This window comes from Buteo buteo, chromosome 8, assembly GCF_964188355.1.
Source record: "Buteo buteo chromosome 8, bButBut1.hap1.1, whole genome shotgun sequence".
Classification (NCBI taxonomy): Eukaryota; Metazoa; Chordata; class Aves; order Accipitriformes; family Accipitridae; genus Buteo; species Buteo buteo.
In genome coordinates, this window is record NC_134178.1 from 14,697,296 (window position 1) to 14,717,816 (window position 20,521).

At 36.2% G+C, this 20,521-nt stretch overlaps 1 protein-coding gene across 6 annotated transcripts in view; it reads right to left on the reverse strand.

The window, feature by feature from the left end:
* Positions 1-202: 202 nt before the first annotated feature.
* Positions 203-20,521, reverse strand: part of TTC3 (tetratricopeptide repeat domain 3) — a 66,179-nt gene continuing 45,860 nt past the window's right edge. For 2 of the 6 annotated variants that reach the window (XM_075033711.1, XM_075033710.1), the window contains exons 30-46: positions 18,963-19,019; positions 17,525-17,601; positions 16,605-16,757; positions 14,731-15,637; positions 12,737-12,802; positions 11,893-12,042; positions 10,550-10,689; positions 9,062-9,130; positions 8,245-8,341; positions 7,371-7,471; positions 6,625-6,718; positions 5,924-6,022; positions 3,382-3,803; positions 2,809-2,929; positions 2,428-2,655; positions 2,123-2,212; positions 203-1,470 (exon numbers count right to left, since the gene is read on the reverse strand). In XM_075033711.1, the coding sequence (XP_074889812.1) occupies positions 1,360-1,470; positions 2,123-2,212; positions 2,428-2,655; positions 2,809-2,929; positions 3,382-3,803; positions 5,924-6,022; positions 6,625-6,718; positions 7,371-7,471; positions 8,245-8,341; positions 9,062-9,130; positions 10,550-10,689; positions 11,893-12,042; positions 12,737-12,802; positions 14,731-15,637; positions 16,605-16,757; positions 17,525-17,601; positions 18,963-19,019 (2,982 nt within the window). In that variant the 3' untranslated portion in view covers positions 203-1,359. The remainder of the gene's footprint in view (positions 1,471-2,122; positions 2,213-2,427; positions 2,656-2,808; positions 2,930-3,381; positions 3,804-5,923; positions 6,023-6,624; positions 6,719-7,370; positions 7,472-8,244; positions 8,342-9,061; positions 9,131-10,549; positions 10,690-11,892; positions 12,043-12,736; positions 12,803-14,730; positions 15,638-16,604; positions 16,758-17,524; positions 17,602-18,962; positions 19,020-20,521) is intronic. The other 4 variants (XM_075033715.1, XM_075033712.1, XM_075033714.1 and 1 more) reach the window with 4 other exon arrangements.

Genomic DNA, 20,521 nt, shown 5'->3' on the forward strand with positions numbered 1-20,521 from the left:
CAAGGACTGACTTAGGCTGCTTTTGTGAAAAGTTAAGATGATGATAGATATATATCCCCCACCCCAAGAAAATAATGGAAGCTGAAAAAGGTGCAAGTGCTGTAATGCTGAGCAGCACAGTACCTAAGTCTTCAGGCAGCATATAGTAGATTACTCACAGCTAACTCAGACGGAGCAAAAAATACTACACAAAACCCCCACATCAGCTACAGTAGTAATTTTATTTTTGATCCAAGTGCCAATTAACATACTGATTAATCACAGAATAGTTTAAAAGTTCATCTGAAGGATAGATATTCATTTGGGGGAACAAATGATCCCTAGAATTAGCTAACTTAATCTCATATAATCAGTTTAATACTGCTTGTATCCAAACAAGAGTCACACTCTATTTTCAGAGCGGTTAAGCTGTACACTCTCTGGTCTTGGTCTTCTGGCTGAGACAAATTTTACAGAGATGAAGGTGCTTTGACAAGCTCAGACTGTTAACGCAGTCAGAGAACCACTCTGTACCTCTCGCTGTTGATGAACATTCATGCACAGGATACAGACACAGTGTTCCTTCATTAAAAATAAAAATGCTGTAAGTGTGATTTAAACAAACCAGCTTTTCAATGATGAGGGTAATTCAAAGCATATTTCAAGATTAAAGAATTGAGCCACAGTATACCAAATTGGTGATATACAAACAGAAAGAATCACACGAGTACTTAAAAATTCTTGCTTCAGAATATTACTAAAAGTCATTCTTTAAATGATTTGAATTATTAGCTGTAGATTTATGCAGAGAAAGGAGCTGCAATTGTATGAACTGCATTCATAATGATCACAGCAAGCCTGATTTGAATCCTGCAGTTAAATTGTAATTGTTTATGCCAGAGGAAGGTAATGTCTTGGCTGTCCCAAATTCTGCTAGTCTGTCATTCAGGTCAGCTACTTGTTTGATACTAGAATTTATTTTAAGTGTGGTGTAAGCTCTGAAGGAAAGTCCCCTCTTTACAGGAATTATGCACCATTCTTTGGGAAAAATAGATATAGGAGTTTCAATATCCCTTAGCCAAAAAAACTACCAGTTTTGTGTGCTGCTGGCCTCTGAACTACATCGGCTTTACACATTTAGGCAGCAAGCAGGAAAAGTGCTGGATCTTGGGAGTACGCTAACTTGATTCTGCAGGTGCCATGGCAGTACCAGCATCTTACAGCTTAATGCTAAGTGTTAAACACTCGATCAGTCCAAGTTCCACTACCGTTTTCAGTAAAACCAGGGTTCTGTCTCTTTCTAGACATCATGTTTCTGTTCCTTATCACGGTGGTTATTCTGCAGCCACTTTGCATCGCATTACGTGTTTGAATAAAAGTTTAGGCATATTTGTTCCGTACAGGAAGCTCAGGAAAATCTTCAGGTAACAGAGCATGAACGCGGCAGATGGGGCAGGTACTGGAATGTTGCTTAAGCCATGTTCTAATGCACTGCAAGAATAGGAAGATGGTGAGAAAACAAAGTCTGGTATAAAGAATTCAGCTTAAATATGTTAATAATTGTCACTAATATGTAAGCACTTTTCCACCATGTTCTATGTTACTGAAATTTGCAGCCAGAAAACTGTTCTCCACTTCTGACGCTGTGCTGATCAATTTACATTTGCACCTATTCCGCAGTAACAAATCAGCAAATCAGTAAATAAATAAGGTAATGAGAAAAAAGTCACAGACAGAAATATCAAGTTATTCTAACATAATCCTGACTTTCTTACTACATGAAGTTATACATGCAACTACTATCAGGTGGCAAATGGCAGGGTTTATAGTGACAGCCCGTTCTCTAAGTATGCTGCAAACAAATCTGTGACTTGACTACCAAGTTTATTCCCTGAAGAATAAGCTTAAATTCACTCTGATTAATTATCATTTTACTTGAAAATCTATAACCGGAAAGCTTCTGACACAGTAAGACTGTATATATAGCAAGTCTTGGTGTACAAAGTATGTAAAAGAAAATTGTGCACTGTTCTTTACACACTGAAGGGTAAGGGAGGGAGGGTCACTTCTAGAAAGTGGAACAGCATAACTGAACAGAGTTCGTAAACTTTTGCATCGAAGTGATAAGAACAAAAATCCTTACTTCTCTGTGAAAATGATGCCCACATTCTAGTTCACATGAGTCTCCGCTTAGCTCATCATGACATATTGTGCAAGGATCATCACTGGAAGCCTATACATAAAACTTTAAGTTATTTGAAAGCTAGCAACAATTAATCAGCAAATTCTAAGGTGGTGATGACATTACTGATTTTAACCAAGTATATTTAAGCTTTTGTACACAAAATGAACAAGTCAATTATTTTTTTCAGCAATACTTTGATTATTTCATGTCTTATAAGAAGTACATGGCAATCACTTCACATTCATTGAAAGTGGAGAACTTACTGTGTAGTCCAGTTTTTTCCATTTAGATTTAGGTGTTGCTCCAACGTTTCCCCAGGGCTGGAGATTTGGCTGAGATGGATTTTTACTCGAGGCGTTGCTATGCGCAGGTCTTGCCTTGGGTGGGCTGGGTACATTTTCTTCTGCAGTTACTTCCCGACCCCGAGTTCCAGTCTGTGCTGGTGCAGCAGAGGATGCTGACTTCACAGGTCTCCCTGCTGAAGTTGGTGCCTAGACAGGTATTGGAAAACAATGTGGAGCAAGTTCATATTTTGGAGCTTGACAGCAAAGGGAAGTTTAACATTCTTTTCTGGACTGTGCTGCAATGCTTCCTCTGTCAGAGAGGTGCAGTAGAAAAGGCAGCAACTATGTGCACCAGAGTACCTTATTTTGTTGGTCCAGAATGAGTTCTGTCACTCTGCTTAGAATTTCATCGAAGCTCAAACCTGACAGTGTATTCCCATTTCTTCTTTGTATGTCTTTTATGAAGACAGTAAAGTCTGAACTGAAGGGACAAAACAGATGTAATTACTGATTGGCAATACTGTGGCTGTCATCAGCATAGTCACCGTATTGGAAAACACTGTAGCTTCCATCTTTGATTCACAGCAGTAAAGCCTTTACAAGATACTAACTTCTCAAATGAACTGTAGCAAGTACCTTCTTCCAATACCTCTCAATAACTAGAATCTACCTTAATTGTAAAAAACCCCAAACAATAAAGTAATAATACTCCTGGTAGCTGTTCTAACTGGGGAAAAAAACTAAACACATAAGCCAACACCATAGGTCTGTTCCCTTAAGGAATGTCTCACTGAATGGGAGGGGAACAACTAGTATTACTGTTCTCGTGAAATAGAAGCCATCTACTAAGAAATCAATTCTTTTTGTACTTTATCACTGGATGTTCAGAACTTCTGTTACTCAACATAACATTACACTCATTAAAACAAATACCTGCTATAGTTTGGGAATATACTCTGTAGATGCGCAATAATATTTTCAAACGCTTTTGGAAGCATTTTGTTGTTTGGAAGTCCAGAAAGCCTGAGTTGTATAGCTGAGTCATCTTGGTGGTTCTGGTGTGGCTGGACATTCTGAGATTTACTTCCAGAAATCCCTGATGGGCAAGTTGCTGAAACTTTATCAGAATATGATCCTTCCAGAGGTTTGGAGTGTGCTTTCACTGATCCACCACTTGCAGAACAAGCCTTAGAATTTGCACGTGCTGGCTTAACTCCGGCCTGTGTATTAAACGAAGCATGTGTTAGACCTTGATCTTCAGAACTTGAAAATGCAGGAAGTAAATTAAGATGTGCAGATGCAGAGGAATACATGACAATGGCTGGATCACTGACTGGAGGTCTGCCTTGTTTTGTCTAGGAAATAAACAGATTTCATAGGAAAAATAGTGATTAAAATAAATTGAGCAGAACTCTCGAGCATTTGCAGCCTGTACTATGACACGTTTGGTCATGCTAAGGAACTAGAAGGTCACATCAATTTGTCTTAACTTGCTTTACCTAGGTAAAAATACTGCACAAAGGTCCTCTTTAATAGGTACGACGTACAGACAACCTGTCTGAAACAGGATTAAATAGGACAGCACATACGCAAACTGTTCCTTTAACTTACTCTTGCTTTGCTAAAGAATGCATGGCTGTTGGACAGCTGTAAGTTGTACAGAAGTATAGCTCAAAGTTGGTGGTAGAAACAGAACTGCTTTAAATAAGTGCCATCAATTTGAAAATACAAAATTCACTGCTTTTAATGGATTATATAATCTAGATATAATCCAGTGTAATTTTTTTTTTTTTTTTTTAAACAGAACCATGTCAACTATGGTCATCATCTTGAAAAATTTGGGAGTTGACATGATCCAGGAGGACTTCTTTTTGTACTAACGACTCTTCCATAAATGGGAAGAACTCCTTAAAATAAGTTCAGTTGTTTGACCCTGTGACTGCTATTCATTTCAGAACTTGACTGCTCTACAAAGGTGGCTTTCTAACACACAGAACTAAAATTCTACATTTCTTCATAGTCAAACCTCCTGGTTCTTGTTCTGTGTTCTTTAGTTTACCACCTTTTTGAAGCAGTATTTTACCTTCTTTGTAAAGGTGTTTAGTTTAATTAACGGAATTACTTAAACAGGGAGAAAAAGGGTTCTCATCAAGTCTTATTCATTTGGACACGGCATTTGCCTATTAAAGTCCTCTCAAAGCTGAAAGAATTACAGTTCTCTCATCTAAAAGGTTACTCCTGTATTACTGCAGTAAAAATAGATATCAAATGTAGAACAAGAGGCTCAAAAGTTGCTCTTTCCCAACCTGTAAATTGATGGTAACCTAAGGATGGTAACTAAGTTATCTACAAATTCTTAAGAGTTCTGTGCCAACAAGTACAAAGGAGATGCCTAGAAATAAGTGGGGAAGAAAAGGTATGCAGGAGAGCATAACTATCACATGTATAAGTCCAGGAAAACTGTAGTAACAATCATAAATATACAGTATTAGAACAGAGCCTTGAATCTAAATTATACCAAAAAAAAACAAAAGAAAAAAACATTACTTTCTGCAGAATATGTATAAAAAAGTTGTGTGGCATCCTCAGTGAATTCAGGGATTTCATATGTGCATGCACTATGAATGCGTTTTACTTACTGAGTCAGTAATCTCCCCTATTTTGAGAGATGACTGAACCCTTTTTTCCTTACTCCAAACTGTCCCAGGTCCAGTGGTTTCTGAATGCTATTTGTCTTCAGGACTGGGCATCAGCACTGTGTCCTGGTTTCAGTTTTACTGTTGGTGAATGGCAGCACGTAGGTTGTTTGCACCACTGCTGCAGCTAGTTTGGCTGTAAGTATTTTATCACTGTCACGTGTCTCCCCACCACCATGCTGATGAACAGTTCAAGGAGTAGCGACTTATAGTGACTTTGTCCTTGCACCAGGAACAACATTGCAGGGTCCAGAAGTAACCGATGTGATCTGAGCAAAGCCCTTTGTGGAACTGTTGGCCCACGAGAAAATGTTTTTAAATAGTATTTATCTGGGATGTTGTCATTACAGATGCATTTCCATAAACTGCTATACTCTATCTAGTTCATAACAGATATGACTGGAAGCTGATTTTGGTAGTCATAATCAGTTACACATATTGGTTTAATGGGGCCTTGCCCCTATGGATTTTGGTGCTACAAGAAAGTCATGATACGCAGAAATATTAGTCCCAATTCAGACAGAACACAAAGCATTTTAAAATTTAAATGGCTTAAGCCTCTCAAAGGACTTGAGAATGTGCTTCTCACTGGACTTCATCACGCTAATCTGCGGTCACCTTTTCCTTTTGAACATTACCTGGACGCATGAAAGCCAGATTACTTCATATTCAAGGCTATATATTCAAGTTCTTTACATCAAAGTCCTATAACATATAGCCATGCTGATGCAAACTTAAAGAAGTACTTAACAAACTGCTATCAAATGTAAGCTACATACTAAGACGCTGGGAGGAGAAGGAAGATCCACAGTTTCCATTTTAGTGAGGCAGTTCCGTACACCATTTTTGACTGTCTGAATTTTTTCTTCATACTCAGCCTGCAGAAGGAAAACAAATTGTCGTCCACATCAGCATTAACTAAAGCTCGCTCTTTATTTAAAACAGCATTAACACAGCTACTTTTTTGCAAAACACCGAAGATACCAGGCCTTTCAAATGGAGACGTAAGGCTACTATTTGCTACAGTAACATAAACCTGTTTTTAAGTACTTGTACTGATGCTTGAAAGGGTTTGGGAAACCCTTTATAGTTCTTAAAACTCAGCCTAGACATTTTACATCCTAACTTTTCAGAGAGTTTTCTGTTGTTTTTAAAGAAGTTGCATGGACTTCTAAAGTTCAAAAAGTACAAAAGAACCAAGTGACTAGACTTGTTAATGTGGGATCCAATTTTGAAGCAAGTGTATAAAGAACAGATTTTTGCCTTTATAAAATTGAAGACATTCATTGCAACTTAACTATATTTAAATAATCTGGACTTAAAACTGTATCTTTCTTTTGTAATTAAAAAAAATGCAGTTCAGTAATTGGAGGACAAGCTACTGGTGTTTTAAAAAGGAATGCAAAATTATTTAAGGTATTTATTCTGTTTTAATTTCCAAAGTTCAACTTAAAGTTTGTTAAGAGAAATTAAGACTTACCTTTACTTTTTCCAGTTGTTTCTTTACATTTGAAATAAATATTTCCCAGGAATCAATCTGTGACTTCAACTTAGGTGCTGCTGAAGCTGAGCTGCTGAAGTATTCAAGATTTTCAGTTAAACTCTAAACACTCCCATTATTTAAGACCAATGGTTTTTGTACAACAGTTCCTTCCCCTACCAACTAAACCACAGTTAAAGACTTAAAGCAATTTTAAGTTAAAATCCGTTAAATTACTGGTACTTAGATCCTATCCAATCTTAGAAGTGGACTCCTCAAATGTAAATTAGTTCTTTGCGACAATATAAGGACAGGGAAAGGGAACATGGCCTAAGTTTTAAAAAAGGTAACACAAAGGGCTAGATTAGTTCCTTGTAAGGAAGAAAACAAATGTTGTTGCATGCCCAGCAGTTTTGTTTGCACTCTTTTCTATTCACATTGCAGCCCTTTACCGGTGATACTGTGCAGGAATAACTGGAATGTTCCCAATAGCCTGATCTTCCCCAGCTAAGAAAGAAAAAGACAAGAAGCTTGCTCCTGCTTAAGTATCACACGTCTTGGTAATTTAAGACTAAGAAGAAATTCAGCTTCAGGAAAGCTGCATTTAACTATTATGTTTCTACACACCCTTCAGACTAGCATCCCTTTGTGTGCTTGTCTAGTTAAATAATCGTGATTAAACATTCAGTAGTTACTTGTATTTAGCAACTAGTAGTACTGAAATTTCTGGTGTAAGCTCTCCATACCTGCTCAAGGACTTCAACATCTTGAGGTTTGCTTCTGCATTGGCAGCTATGCCATTTAGCTTGCATACTTCAGTTTCCTTCCAGTTTTTGAGTACTGCTATCTATAACAAAACATAACCATGTAGGAAAAAAAAAAAAAAAAAAGTGCAGTAAAAGCACTGTCGTAGCACAATGAATAAAACCTCAAAATAGATTTTAATAATTATCTGAAACAACAGTTTCATGATACAGAGTGTACAACACACACAGTTCCTACAGTGAGGAATTTCAAGTGGAATTAACAGCCCTGGCAGGCCTTCAGGAGGATAAAAAGGCTACACTCACTTCAACTGACAGTAGAATGCTTCCATAAATGTTCATATCTATCTATATATATAAAACACAGAGACTTACTTTAAGTGATTAAGGCAGCCTTTTAAATACTGCATGGTTGAGGACTAATGTGGACCAACAATCCAATCTTTTTATAAAAATCCTACTGCAGATGAGACAGCCTTCAAGTCTTCTTAAGAAGGGAGAATTGTTTATGGTTAATTCTTATTAATGGAATCTATTCATAACAAGGATAAGTATGAAACTCCATTACTAGCTGAATTTTGTTTGGGGCAATACGATATGCCCCAAATTCTGTGCGCTTTTAATACTGGTCAATAATAATAATGTGCCTTGATGATGTGCAAAGTTTTGTAGGATAACATCATTAACAGCACTTGTTGATACTTGATTAACACTTTTGATATACACTTATGAAAAGTTTTAGATGCTTAAATAAGTAAATTGTTAGATAAGACTTCACAAGTCATCTTCCCCACCTACTATCAGCACAAATGATCTAAGCTCTAGCAAAAGTGTTTTAAGATTTTTTTGTTTGTACCTCTGCTTTAACAGCTCTTTTCACACACTCTTGCCAGTCATCTTGACTCTTTTTTATAAGTTCTTCCAATTTTACTTTCTCATTAGCAAGTTTATTACTGTGAAATAAAAAGAAGTTAAATATTTGAGTAACATTTACAACAGAGTAGTATTTAAAATTTATGGCATCTTGGAGGTTTTGTACAGCTATTCTCTCTTCTTCAGAACCACACATCTCCATTTCATTGTACAGCTTGTGCCTTCAGGTGTAGTATCATGCTCATGTAGCCATACTGCTGGCTCCACAGACATGACCTTGGGATTTCTTAACCACATTTCACTGTGCAACCTAAAAAGCTTATAGGAGTTTGACTAATGCAGTCACGCAAGTATTATCGCTCTGAGCCTGAGCACATCTGTAAAGAATGTACCTATAAATGAAACCTTGACTTTATACTATGTGCAAATGAGTAACTTTTAGAAAACGTTTAGATAACCTTATGTACATTCAGGACTAGAAGCGTGTGAAGATCCAAAGCTACATACAACAGTTCAGTGTGTCTGTACCACACCCAACTTCTAACATGTGTTCTAAAACACGGTATCACACAATCAAGGGAAATGTGTAAGAGTATGTTGAAAAGCCAGATTTTTATTACTCTAAATATCTAAAAGAAAATATTTACTTATGATAAGTAAAAGTAAACTAACTTAGAATAAGAGATACAGGTTCAAGTGCTAATTTTTTCTAAGCCTTTACCCAGAGTGAAGCAGGCAACTCCAATAATGACAAGTCAGCAGAAAAATGTAAACATTGCTGAAAAGTACAAGAGTTTTACCTGGTGTCAAGATATGTATTTAAATATATGTTATACTGCTTTTCCTTCTCATCAATGGTCTTCGAATACCTAGAGTAATCAAACATTTATTAAGCTTGTTCTGAAAAATGTTCATTAGCAAATATGTAACATGTTCCTCTATAACCATAGTGACAACAATGCAGCAGTGACAATCTGTATGTTTTATATGCTGTTTATTACCATAAGTGCATTTAAATGTATTCCTAATTAAGCAATAACTAATATAAAAGCAGGCAGATGATTTTTCAGGACAGATTTGGCCCAAATTACTTAAGACTAAAGATAATACAACACAGCATTCAAGGACAGAAGTCTTCTCAGGTCTGTAAACAGAGAGAACATTAAAAATACTGTAGGAATTGTCAAATCTGATTAAAAAAAGTTATTACTAAGTCAGTCAGTTTCATCAATTACCTAGAAAATATTTTAAATGTTTACCTGTAGCTTGCAAAAAAAATCAAAATACAAAAGCAGACATGCACATATTTGAGCCTATTACTGTGATAAAACATCGAGCTGTTTACACAGCCAATGATTAGGTTACTTAAAGATTTCTAAAGTCTCTAGAATGTTTCAGGAAAAGCCACTGATAATACTTCATCAAGTGACAAACTATTTATTTTTCAGTGTATCAGCGATGTGATCTCATGGATGCTTGTTGACTATGGTAGAAGTTGCCTGAAGTTGCTTCTTGCTCCTCCATAGCCAGGAGAGCTTATTGCCAGGGGAACAGTTGGGTTTGCTGCACACAGGGTCATGATGGGATTCACACAATTGGAATCATATTATTGATTTAAGTTCCATGGAAAGCCCTGCATACTTCTGTTTTAGGGTGATGGATGGGTAAAAAAAAAACCCCACAACAGATACATGCAGTTATGTGGTTCTTGTAGTTTTATTTGAATCTGAGAAATCAGTGACAGGACTAGAAAAGAAGGAAACGTGCATCCTTGGATGACCCTCAGATAGGCTATGTGGCAGAACAGACAAAAAGCCTGTAAGAAAAACAGATGCAGACCAGAGTTCAGTAGGGTTGATTGTACAATAGAAGAAGGAAGAATGAAAATGGAAATGAAAATTTAAAGGTAACCATAATGCAGTAGAGGAGTACACTGAGAAAGCAATGGTAAGTCATGAAGGGGAAAAGTAAAAAAGCAGTGCAGATCTAAAGGATTCTGGAAAACATGGGAAGATCTTCAATAGCGAAGGAGTAGTATTTGTTAATTAGGTTAAATAACATTGTATGTAGATCCTATTAAGAGCAGGTCTAATCCAAGAATTGCATTTAACTCATTTCAGAGTAGCATAATTGGGGTAACAACTCTGAGTTTTCACTCTGCATACATCATGGAATCAGTAGATACTGAAACTTACCATAGTCTATCAGAAATAACTGGACTTACTGCTGCTTTTAAAAAAATATCAAGCAAGGAGAAAGTAATGTAAAACTGTATTTAAAATTAGTACCTATCATTGGTATCTGTATGCTTTTTAGCTGTGGTCCTTAGTGCTTTTAAGTTCTCTTGATTTTCTTTTTTCTCCTGTTGCCATTTTTTCACTTGCATTTCTAAGTCTTGATGAAACCAATCCAGTTCATTCTTTGAGACCTAAAAGCAGAAAATAAGAAAACATTATTTCTGAAAATACTATTTTATTCAAATGCAAGTTAGAGCAGAGTGCTGACACTTATGATCAAAAGCTAAGCCAGTGAAAATTACAGTAACAGAGCTTTACTAGTGCTTAATTTACTGTTAGTTCAGGTGTTTAGCATGGGCAACATGCTCACAAATACTTTCCCACAACTATCTACACACCTTATTTACATGGCTTCAGAATACTTGCAACCCTGTTTTGCAGTCAGCTAAAAGAAGAAACCCAGTTCCACAGTGTCACATACAAATACATACCGAAATCCAACTCAATAGCCGTACTGATACTGTTGTGTCAGTGCTAATAACTGGGAAGTTACAATTCATAACAGCACAAGACAGCAGTGAATCATATGGCTGCCATAACTACTTAAAAAAAGAGGCAGCATCAATGCATCATAGTAAAATATAAAAAAATTTTTTTTTAAAGTCCCTATAATGCCCATGGACAAGTTTATCCACCTGCATACAGCCATGCTTTCAGCTCAAAACTTTTTGAGCTCACATTTTTACCAAATATTCATACAGAAAAAACAGATGTGAGATTCCATCATCCGTTATGTGAAAGTTTGCTGAGCTACTCGCAGCCAATGGTAAAGCTAGAACTCAGGAGTTTCCAGGCTGCAGTACGTTAGTTTACTCCAACACACCACTAAAAGGGTAAAAATACATTGAACTGTGATGAATGACAGGCCACATCTTACTAAAGATTAAAGAGAGGGCGTGGGGAGAAATTCCTTTTCATGTAGGCAAATGGGTAGCCTGTAGCATCTACGGCTTTAACTATAAAATTAATCCAGTCAAAGTGACAATAGGCTGATAGCGCTGTTTGGGAACTACTCCTCTTGCTCAGACATTTTCAAGGAAATAAAGCCTGTTCGCAAACCCAACAAATCGAGATGACAGAGTCTGCAGTGTAGTGCTTTTTTGTTCTCGGGTTGAACCAAAACCAATACCTGTCCACTAGAGGGAAGCAACCAATATCCTAAGTGTTTAAGTGTGTTCAGAGGAAGATGACTCGCAAAGACTGTGAGGTTTGCCAAGTTAAACTTCACAGCAATTAGAACTACCAGACAAGTTTCAAAAATACTGTTGATCAATTACAACCAATCTTGTGAGCCACTGCAGTTTGTCCTGCGGTTGCACAGATAAAAACACTACCTCTGTCTCTTCAACATTTTTCTTTAGGAGTTCTTTCAAAGCACTAATTTCCTCCAAGCTTCGGCTTTGCAACTGTTCATATTTTTCCTGTGCTTCTTTAAGTTGTTCTTTTAATACCTGATGCTCTTTTTCCATACGTAGAATATCTCCCTGAAAATAAATCAGTTATAAAAAACAATGTAGTATCTGTTACCACAGGGCAGCAAACATTCATGATGCCTAAAAGGAACAGTCTGTTGTCAGCTGAGATTCAAAATCTTGAATGTGGTTGGGGTGGGGTTTTGTTTGTTTGTTTGGGGGTGGGGGGGGACAGGTTTAAGAGAAAGTTGTGTAAGAGTTTCAATTCAGCTCAGGAAATGAACATTCATGTCTGACCATGAATGGAATGTGACTAATTCAAAGGCCACATTTTCTCACTTTTATCTCCTGGTACAGACATAAGACTGCCATTAACATCAGTCTGAGCTGTCTATATGCCCAAATGGAGTATTTAAATCAAACCTCAAGATTTTTGGAGAGGAAATACTAAATTTTCCAAAAACATACTCCAACATCTGAATAGCTACAGAACAAAGCTCCAAAACCTCCCTGTTGTGAGCTTACGTGAAGCTTCCAAGACCATCACAGAATACAGCCCAACATGAAGCAGGGGGGAGAGACCCCCCACCCCCCCCCAAAAAGGCAAACCACAAACCACACACACAGAATACAAAACAAATAAAAATAAAAAATATCCGTTAAAACATGACATTCTCAGAGAACCTCCATCTTTTCACTACTACATTTTTGGACATTGCTTTAACCTTCTTCACGAGAAATATAAACAAATACGCAGGTAACTTACTTGTTGCATTTCAAATGGATGAAAAGGCAAGGTATTAGTTTCCCTATCAGCTACTTCATGATTTACCTAGAATATAAAGAATCATTAGTTGATTAAAAAGCTTTCCAGTTTATACATGCAACTAGTAGGTCAGCTGTTTTGGAGCTTTTGTACCTAACCTACAATTTTACAAATCCAACTACATTACAAAGTAGGTCTATCTACAATGTAAAAATAAATTATGCAAGTGTTTCTGAAATGGACTTCAATCTTTAACGAAAGCACTTTTTTGTCATCTTTCCCTAGTTTAATTGACCATGAAGCATTTATATTGAGAACAGTTCTCTGAGTCTCTAAACACAGCTGTGCTTTAAATGTCTGAAAATTTAAGACTTGCAAAAACAGTGTCTGACAGGTCACTGAGGAGCTGTGTTTTGTGGCTCCTCCTAAACTCAAGATCTACTGTACAATTTCCTTTACTTAGAACAGACTAGACTCAAGGACCTTCAGGGTCCCTGCTTGTTTTCCTCTAATACCACCCATCAAAGACTTACTGAAAGAGCTCAAGTTTAAAATCTAATCATGTGACATATTAAAGATCCAGTTTATGATGTTACTGTTCTAACAGGTTATTAAAAATCACAGTCAGATAATGTTTAAATGCCTTGCTCTACCACACTTCTGCAAACAGAAACATATCTGTTGCTTAGTGACATTTTGATCTCTAACTAGAATTCACTAAATTGAAAACTCTTGCTTCTTCTGTTACGTCTTTGTTGCATGTGTTCAAGAACCAAACAGAAATCCTATTTTAAAAGCCCAGTCAGCCAAGTGATGAAATTCGTCTGCCAAGACTGATGGGAAACTGACTTTCAGCAACTGCTCAGGAAACATTTAAAGTGAAGAAAAGTTTTGTACACAAAACAAGTTGAAAAAAATGTTAACTTTTTCCTCATTTAGAAAGCAATAATAAAAAGACATCTATTTATCTTACAGCTATAAACAGCTATTACTCCCTTAATGACAAGAAACAAAGAAAGATGAGGAACTCCTCTTCAGCAGTCCCTCTAGCATGTTGGATAATCTCTCATAAATGGATGTGTGAAACTGCCATATCCGTAACTGTGAAAGCCTGGCATCTTAGTCCAAAATGTTTTCTGTAACAAATGTGGATGTGACCATTGTCTCCCCCATTACTTGAAGTGTGAGTGGTGTATGCTGATCTAACTCTGGGGTACCATTAAAGAATGAATGCTCCAGCCCCTCTTCTGTCTGTTCAGCTGCATGCCCTGCCCCTTTGCAGGTGTTCAGCAATGCCTTCTCTGCCTGTAGGACAAATCTTTCAGGTTTTTTTACTTCAGGAGGGAAAAGGAAATGTGAGGGAGTTTGCCCCCTGAACTCACCCTACAGCTGGGCCACCACTGTAAGACCATGTGGGAAGCACCAGCCAGCAATTGTTAGAATGTACAAACTATCTAAATCCTCAAGTATTGTGAAAGTTAAAACAAATCACTGAACTAATTACAAAAAGAAAATTGATGACACAGAAGGACTTTCCTTAACCTCTAACATGAAGTTTAAACTGATGTGCACCAGTTCCTTCCTTTGATCCTGAATCAAAAGATCTGCAAAAATTTTAGGCAAAACAAAATTCAGTGACCATCTCTTCAAAGAATTACAAATGAAAAACGAGTAGTTGTAAAAAGTGTCAGCACCTTAAACTGCAAGTTCTAAGGAAGTTCCCAGTCTGTTAAACACCTCAGTATCTTCTAACTCATGGCCTTTTTTGGGGGGAGATAAGTACTAGACAATGCTAAATACTACTTTTAAGAGCCCTTGCATTTGGGTGGCTGGAAGTATCACTTGAATATTTGCTCTTGAAACTCTACACAACATTTGACCCTTTGGGAAGTCATAAAGAAATCATTCAAAAAGGAGTTGCTCTTTCCAGTGCTCAACACCGTCATTTATCACTTAAAAGCTCTCAAAATAACTGTTGCATTTCAATTTCTTACCTGAACAGCTATCATCCTTGTATGAGGATTGCTTTTCTTTAGAGGTATACCTCTGCTTTCTTCTTCTGTCTTAACCTGTATACCACATTCAGCTTCATTTTTACTACTTGCAACAGCAATATTTTCTTCATGAAATGTGTTATCAGAGTTCTCCAGTTGGCACTGAGGGTCTTCATACGTTTGTATTTCAGTTGGTGTAAAACTGCTATAGACATATTTTTGCTCTGAAATAGCTGATTCGTCATTATCCTGATGAGCTACATGATCAGCATAAATATAACTAGGTTGCTCGGCAACATTTGACATGAGAGGCATTTGAGAAAGCACTGGCAATATTCTTTCATCTTGATAACCCCAGGAAGTCTGAGACAAAAATATACCAGGATTTTTAGAATCAAAGCACTTTAGTAAAATGTCTGAAAATGGCGAATCCTTTTCTATGATATCAGTATTCTGCTTATGCAAAGAATGCACTGATTTACATGAGGTAGGACAAGACCAGGGCAAATATTGTGGAGTCTCATAACTTGCTACTGTTAAGTCAGTAGATGTTGATATATGGGGTTGCTTAGGATAAGACAGCGGTTTGAATTCCTTAGCAGCTGGATTTAACTGTAGCTTGTTCTGGGAAGAATATTCTTGCACATCACGGACTATATAATTTTCTTCTTCATTATCTCCAGTCTCATTTCTGTTTGTATCTTCTTTAATAAGAACTGCATGCTTTCTTAAGGCAATAAGATTATCCACCATAACGAAATGAAGGGATTTCAGAAGAAAAGATTTCAGACCACCTTCATCTTCTACAATCTTTTGAGCTTCTTCAGGGAAATGTTCATATTCCCCAACTAGTAATTTGTTATTAATTTCCATAGGGCCATGTTCTTCCAAGATTTGAGAGAAATATCTTAAAGAAGAAAAAAAAAAAAAAAAAAAGAGTTGTCATTATTAATCAAGTTTTTTCATGTAATTCTAAAATCACATTTTATGTGTTTTATTTTCACAATGTCGTGATTTAGCCCCAGCCAGCTACTAAGCACTACGCAGCTGCTCACTCACTTACCCCCCACCCAGTGGCATGGGGGAGAGAACTGGAAGAAAAAAGCTAAAACTCATGGGCTGAGATAAGAACAGTTTAATAGAACACAAAGGAAGAAACTAAGAATTATAGTAAGAACAATAATAAAATGACAATAATAATCAAAGGACTGGAATATACAAAACAAGTGATGCACAATGCAATTGCTCACCACTTGCTGACCAATGCCCAGTTAGTTCCCAAGCAGCAATCTGCCACCCCTCAGCGAATTCCCCCCCCTGTTTATATACTGTGCATGACATCGCACGGTATGGGATATCCCTTTGGCCAGTTTGGGTCAGCTGTCCTGGCTGTGTCCCTCCCAACTTCTTGTGCCCCTCCAGCCTTCTTGCTGGCTGGACACGAGAAGCTGAAAAATCCTTGACATAGTCTAAAAACTGCTCAGCAACAACTGAAAACATCAACATTATCAACATTCTTCTCATACGGAATCCAAGACATAACACTATACCCGCTACTAGAAAGAAGATTAACTCTATCCCAGCCGAAACCAGGACACACAATAATGCTTAAAAGCAAAGAACCTCTAGAACTACTGAAGAACAATCATTTGGAAGATGGTGTTCTAGCCAAGCATAAAAATTTTCTGTAATACTCTTGCTTGTCCACATCTTACTAAAATTATGCAACTATTTCAAAGCATTAGTACATACCTTTATGTACATACCTACAGATACCAGACCACCAGGACTCAAATTCTGGGCTTAATGCGTTACAAAAATTATGAAGTAACATCAAACCCTTTAAACTGCTAAGCACAGAAATGTATACATACTCATATAAGCTCTCACAGGTTTGATCTGGGTTATTATCCAAAAGTCTTTGATAACTGTTACTATTTGAAACATCACAGAGAGCTTCAAATTCCTCTAGTTGCCCCCGAAGATATTCTGGGATTACAAATGGTTCATAAGAATTTGTAAAATCTCTGTAGCAAAAAAAAAAAAAAAAAAAGAGAGCGAGAAGAATTAAATAGTGCATATGAACAATAATTCTTGTCACTGAAAATAACTGTATTTTTACATATACTGAAAACAGCCTACTGTACGGTAACTACATAGTGCTACAAATACACTCCACTAGTAAACTTTTTTGTAACAAGCAGAATAAACACCATCCCCAAAATATTTAACTGCTAAACTTGTTAACTGACCTGCCACTAGCCAATAATAATAATAGTAAAGCCTAGCTCTTGCTAGCAGCTTTCACATCTGTAAGAGCAAGACCGGGCTCAGAATACAAGAGTTTGACTCCTGATTAACACCTAAATTCTAAGCAATGTACTACAGATTATCTCAGTTCAACATCACAACCTGCTTGATATGTTGTGGATGGCAAAGTTTGGTTGTGGCTGATGGAGTACATACAAATTTATCAACTAATTTCTTGCTACATTAAAATGGAACATGAAGCAAGTTAAGATCCTACTTGAAAGAATAGCTTTTGGCCTGTAAGATGTATTGGGCTGAAGCCTGGCAACCATTTCATTACTTCCTACATTGTTAAGATCTTTACAATTCTAATGCCCCTTACACCTGTCCTGGAAGCAGAGAAGTAATGGTTCTACACAAGCTTGTACCAAACCCAGTAAGATGTTAACCCAGACTTGATGTTTCTAAGACACTGTCTTCTCCAGTGCCTGCAAAGCACTTTGGAGTTTGGGCAATAAAAGCAAAGATACATGATGGTACTTACAAAGTATTTTCTTCTATAAATATCTTATCTTCTTCTCGTGGTGCTGTACTAACTCCACTGGATAATACTAAAATAGACTAATTAAAAACAGATTTTTTTTTTTATCTCACAAAAGTATATGCAAAATGATCCACTGTAAAGACTATGAGTAACTTATTTACACAGAACCTTGCATGTTCAGAGGCCATATTCTGAACTGCAAAACCTTTAAGTACCATTATCAGCAAGAAAGTTCTTAATTTAACATTGTTAATTTCTTCTTCAGAACTTATTTTGGAAAAAGAAACTGGGATATTCAGCCCAACCTCCCTCTTTTTTTACCAATTTCATAAAAATCCTACATGTGCCTGATTTTTCTTTGAGTTTGGATTAAAAAGCAAACAACACTACAGCCTCACTTTTTTAAGACTTTTGTATAACTTCTTTCCACTGGGCTGCACATCAACTGACTTTCTAGGAATCTCTTCCTTTACATTTGAGAGCCTTCAAGCTTTAATAATTTTACTACAAGTAAGTCTGAGTTATCCCTAGTTCCACATCATTTTAATATGACACCTGTTATTCTTATGTTCACCATTACAAACCATTGTTTGTACCATTCAGTTGTCTTTTAATTTTTATTATCTAATAACTTTAGAAATACACAGACTTGTATAAATGCATCTAAGTCAGAAAAAAAAAAACCCCTGGCTGATGAGAATAGGAAAAATCTTAAGTTTACTCCTGAAATTCCAGTAAAATTATAAAAAGGTGGGGGCATGGAAGAAACAAAGATGATTTTATCTGAAGCATTCAATAAAGCAAAAACCTAGAAAAGCAGGACAAAGGAAAGTATAAATTTCAGATAGAATATTATTCCTATAAAAATCTATAAAATGCTGAGCAACTAATAACATTTTTCTGAGCAATAAATGGAACACTTGCATCTTCAGTCACTGATATGCCCATAAAAATTATCAGAAAAGACAGTTAAAGACATATTTTCAGATCTATTTTATGAGGTATAAGGACACATTTTTCTTTCTCAAAACGACTGGTAAAGTGTTCTTCTCCAAACCACTATTTGTCAGTGCAAAACGAAACGGAGCATGAAGTATTAATTACATAGTGCAGTCAGCATACTGTATTCACATCTTCCCATATGGCAAATTAAGATCAAAACAGTCCTTCAGAATTAAGATAGTGGATAGACTGTGGTATCCAGTCAGAGCCAGTTATTCGTAAATAACTTTTTTTTCCCCCCAAGTTTAGAAATACCTTTTATATTGACAAATTCATATTTTAACAAAACAAAACCGTACTGAGTCTTAACAGCATTATTCTACCTCAGAAAAACTACTTCAAGAATGAGTCTCCACAAGGTATTTAGCCTCTGTACGTCTGAACACCAGCAATTCTAAAAAAACTATTTGTAGCAAGCAGCTAAAAAGTTACTGACCCTCGAGTCTTTTGAGTTCTTCTTCCTGTTTTTGTTTTTAACTTTGATACCATTAGTCTGAAACAGAAAAAATAAAATCACTGTTTTTTTTAATTAGAATAAAATTATGATGCATTTCCAAAACCAGTATGTAAATTTTAAAAAGTTTCACATTAAAATTCTCATTCTGTTTGACCAGCAAGATTTACAAGGTGAAGTATGCAATCTTATCCCTCTCTACTCCATCCTCAGGTGGAAAACACAAAAAGAAACAGAGCTTTGCAAGACTTTATCCATTTTGTTCCTTTTCATTATTTTTCTTTTTAAACATATAGAACATTGATTTTTAAAAACAGAATATTCTATCATTTTAGTATTTCAGATGCTTACTCATTACTTATAGCTGAAATTGTATATTTAAAGAGTTGTGACATCCCACACAACGCAGTTTTGTGGGGGAACAAGCAGCAAACAGGACTGTCAAATGTTCTGGTCACTTCAGTTTAAGATATGCAAAGATGAAAGAACTAAAATGCATCTTCACCTTTTAATAGGACCGTGATTATAGATTAACATAACTCTGCTAACAGTAAATTACTAACAGCCTATTTTAGGGTTTAAGTAACATTGAAACAGATGTAGTTTTATTGTAATGGCTTTCATTCCATTCTTGGATTTCCAATTCATGAAATGAAAAAGCAAAGAATTTCACAGTTTTTTAAGGTGCGTGTTAATTCACTAATGTTGAAATTTTATTCTGTATCAAAAGTAAATCTTGGATTTGTACAGATAAATTTATCTGCAGGCTAGAATAATTTTAAATGCGAGTGCCTCAAACACATAATTAACCAAAATACATAATATACTTCTGCCAATTAGAACGGATTTTAATTAAGATATTAATCAAAAAGTGATTAAGAATGATGTACACTTTTAAGACTAACAGGTTGAATCTGAAAAGCATCTATAAATTGTAATGAACAAATGCAAAATGTCTAACTCATTTCAAATTTACTTTGCTTATTAGCAGAACAAACGCCAAATACTTAGCCTTACAATTTAACGAGATCTGAAGGTTACATGAAGCTGGGTTATACTACCTTCTCATTTGGACTGTAAAATATATAGTACAATTAGTGTCCAAAATTATGCAGATGCAAATTAAGCACACTCAAGGAAGAATCATGCTTCAAGTTTAGTTGTCATGGTAAATACACAGATACGACAGTTAGTAAGAGTCTCTCTGTTTGTATACCAGGCACTTTTTTTTGTTTGTTTTTATATTCCCCAATGATACTTTCAGAGAGACTTTTTTTAAAGTTAACACCAAACTGCTGTTATCAAGTAATATGTAAATGCTATTCCCATGCACCTTATTTGCCTTATTTTCCCTATCTAAAGGAGGTGATGCAGCATATCAGCATACCCTCATCCGCTTTCACTACAACTTCCTCATCTGCATCCTTGAAATGCTCATAATCGAAAAGGTATTTTGTTGGTTTGTGCTTTAACTAAAGAGAAAATCCAACAAGTATTTTACTGACAGAATTTTAGGAAAAATGGTACGCAGTCTTCAAATG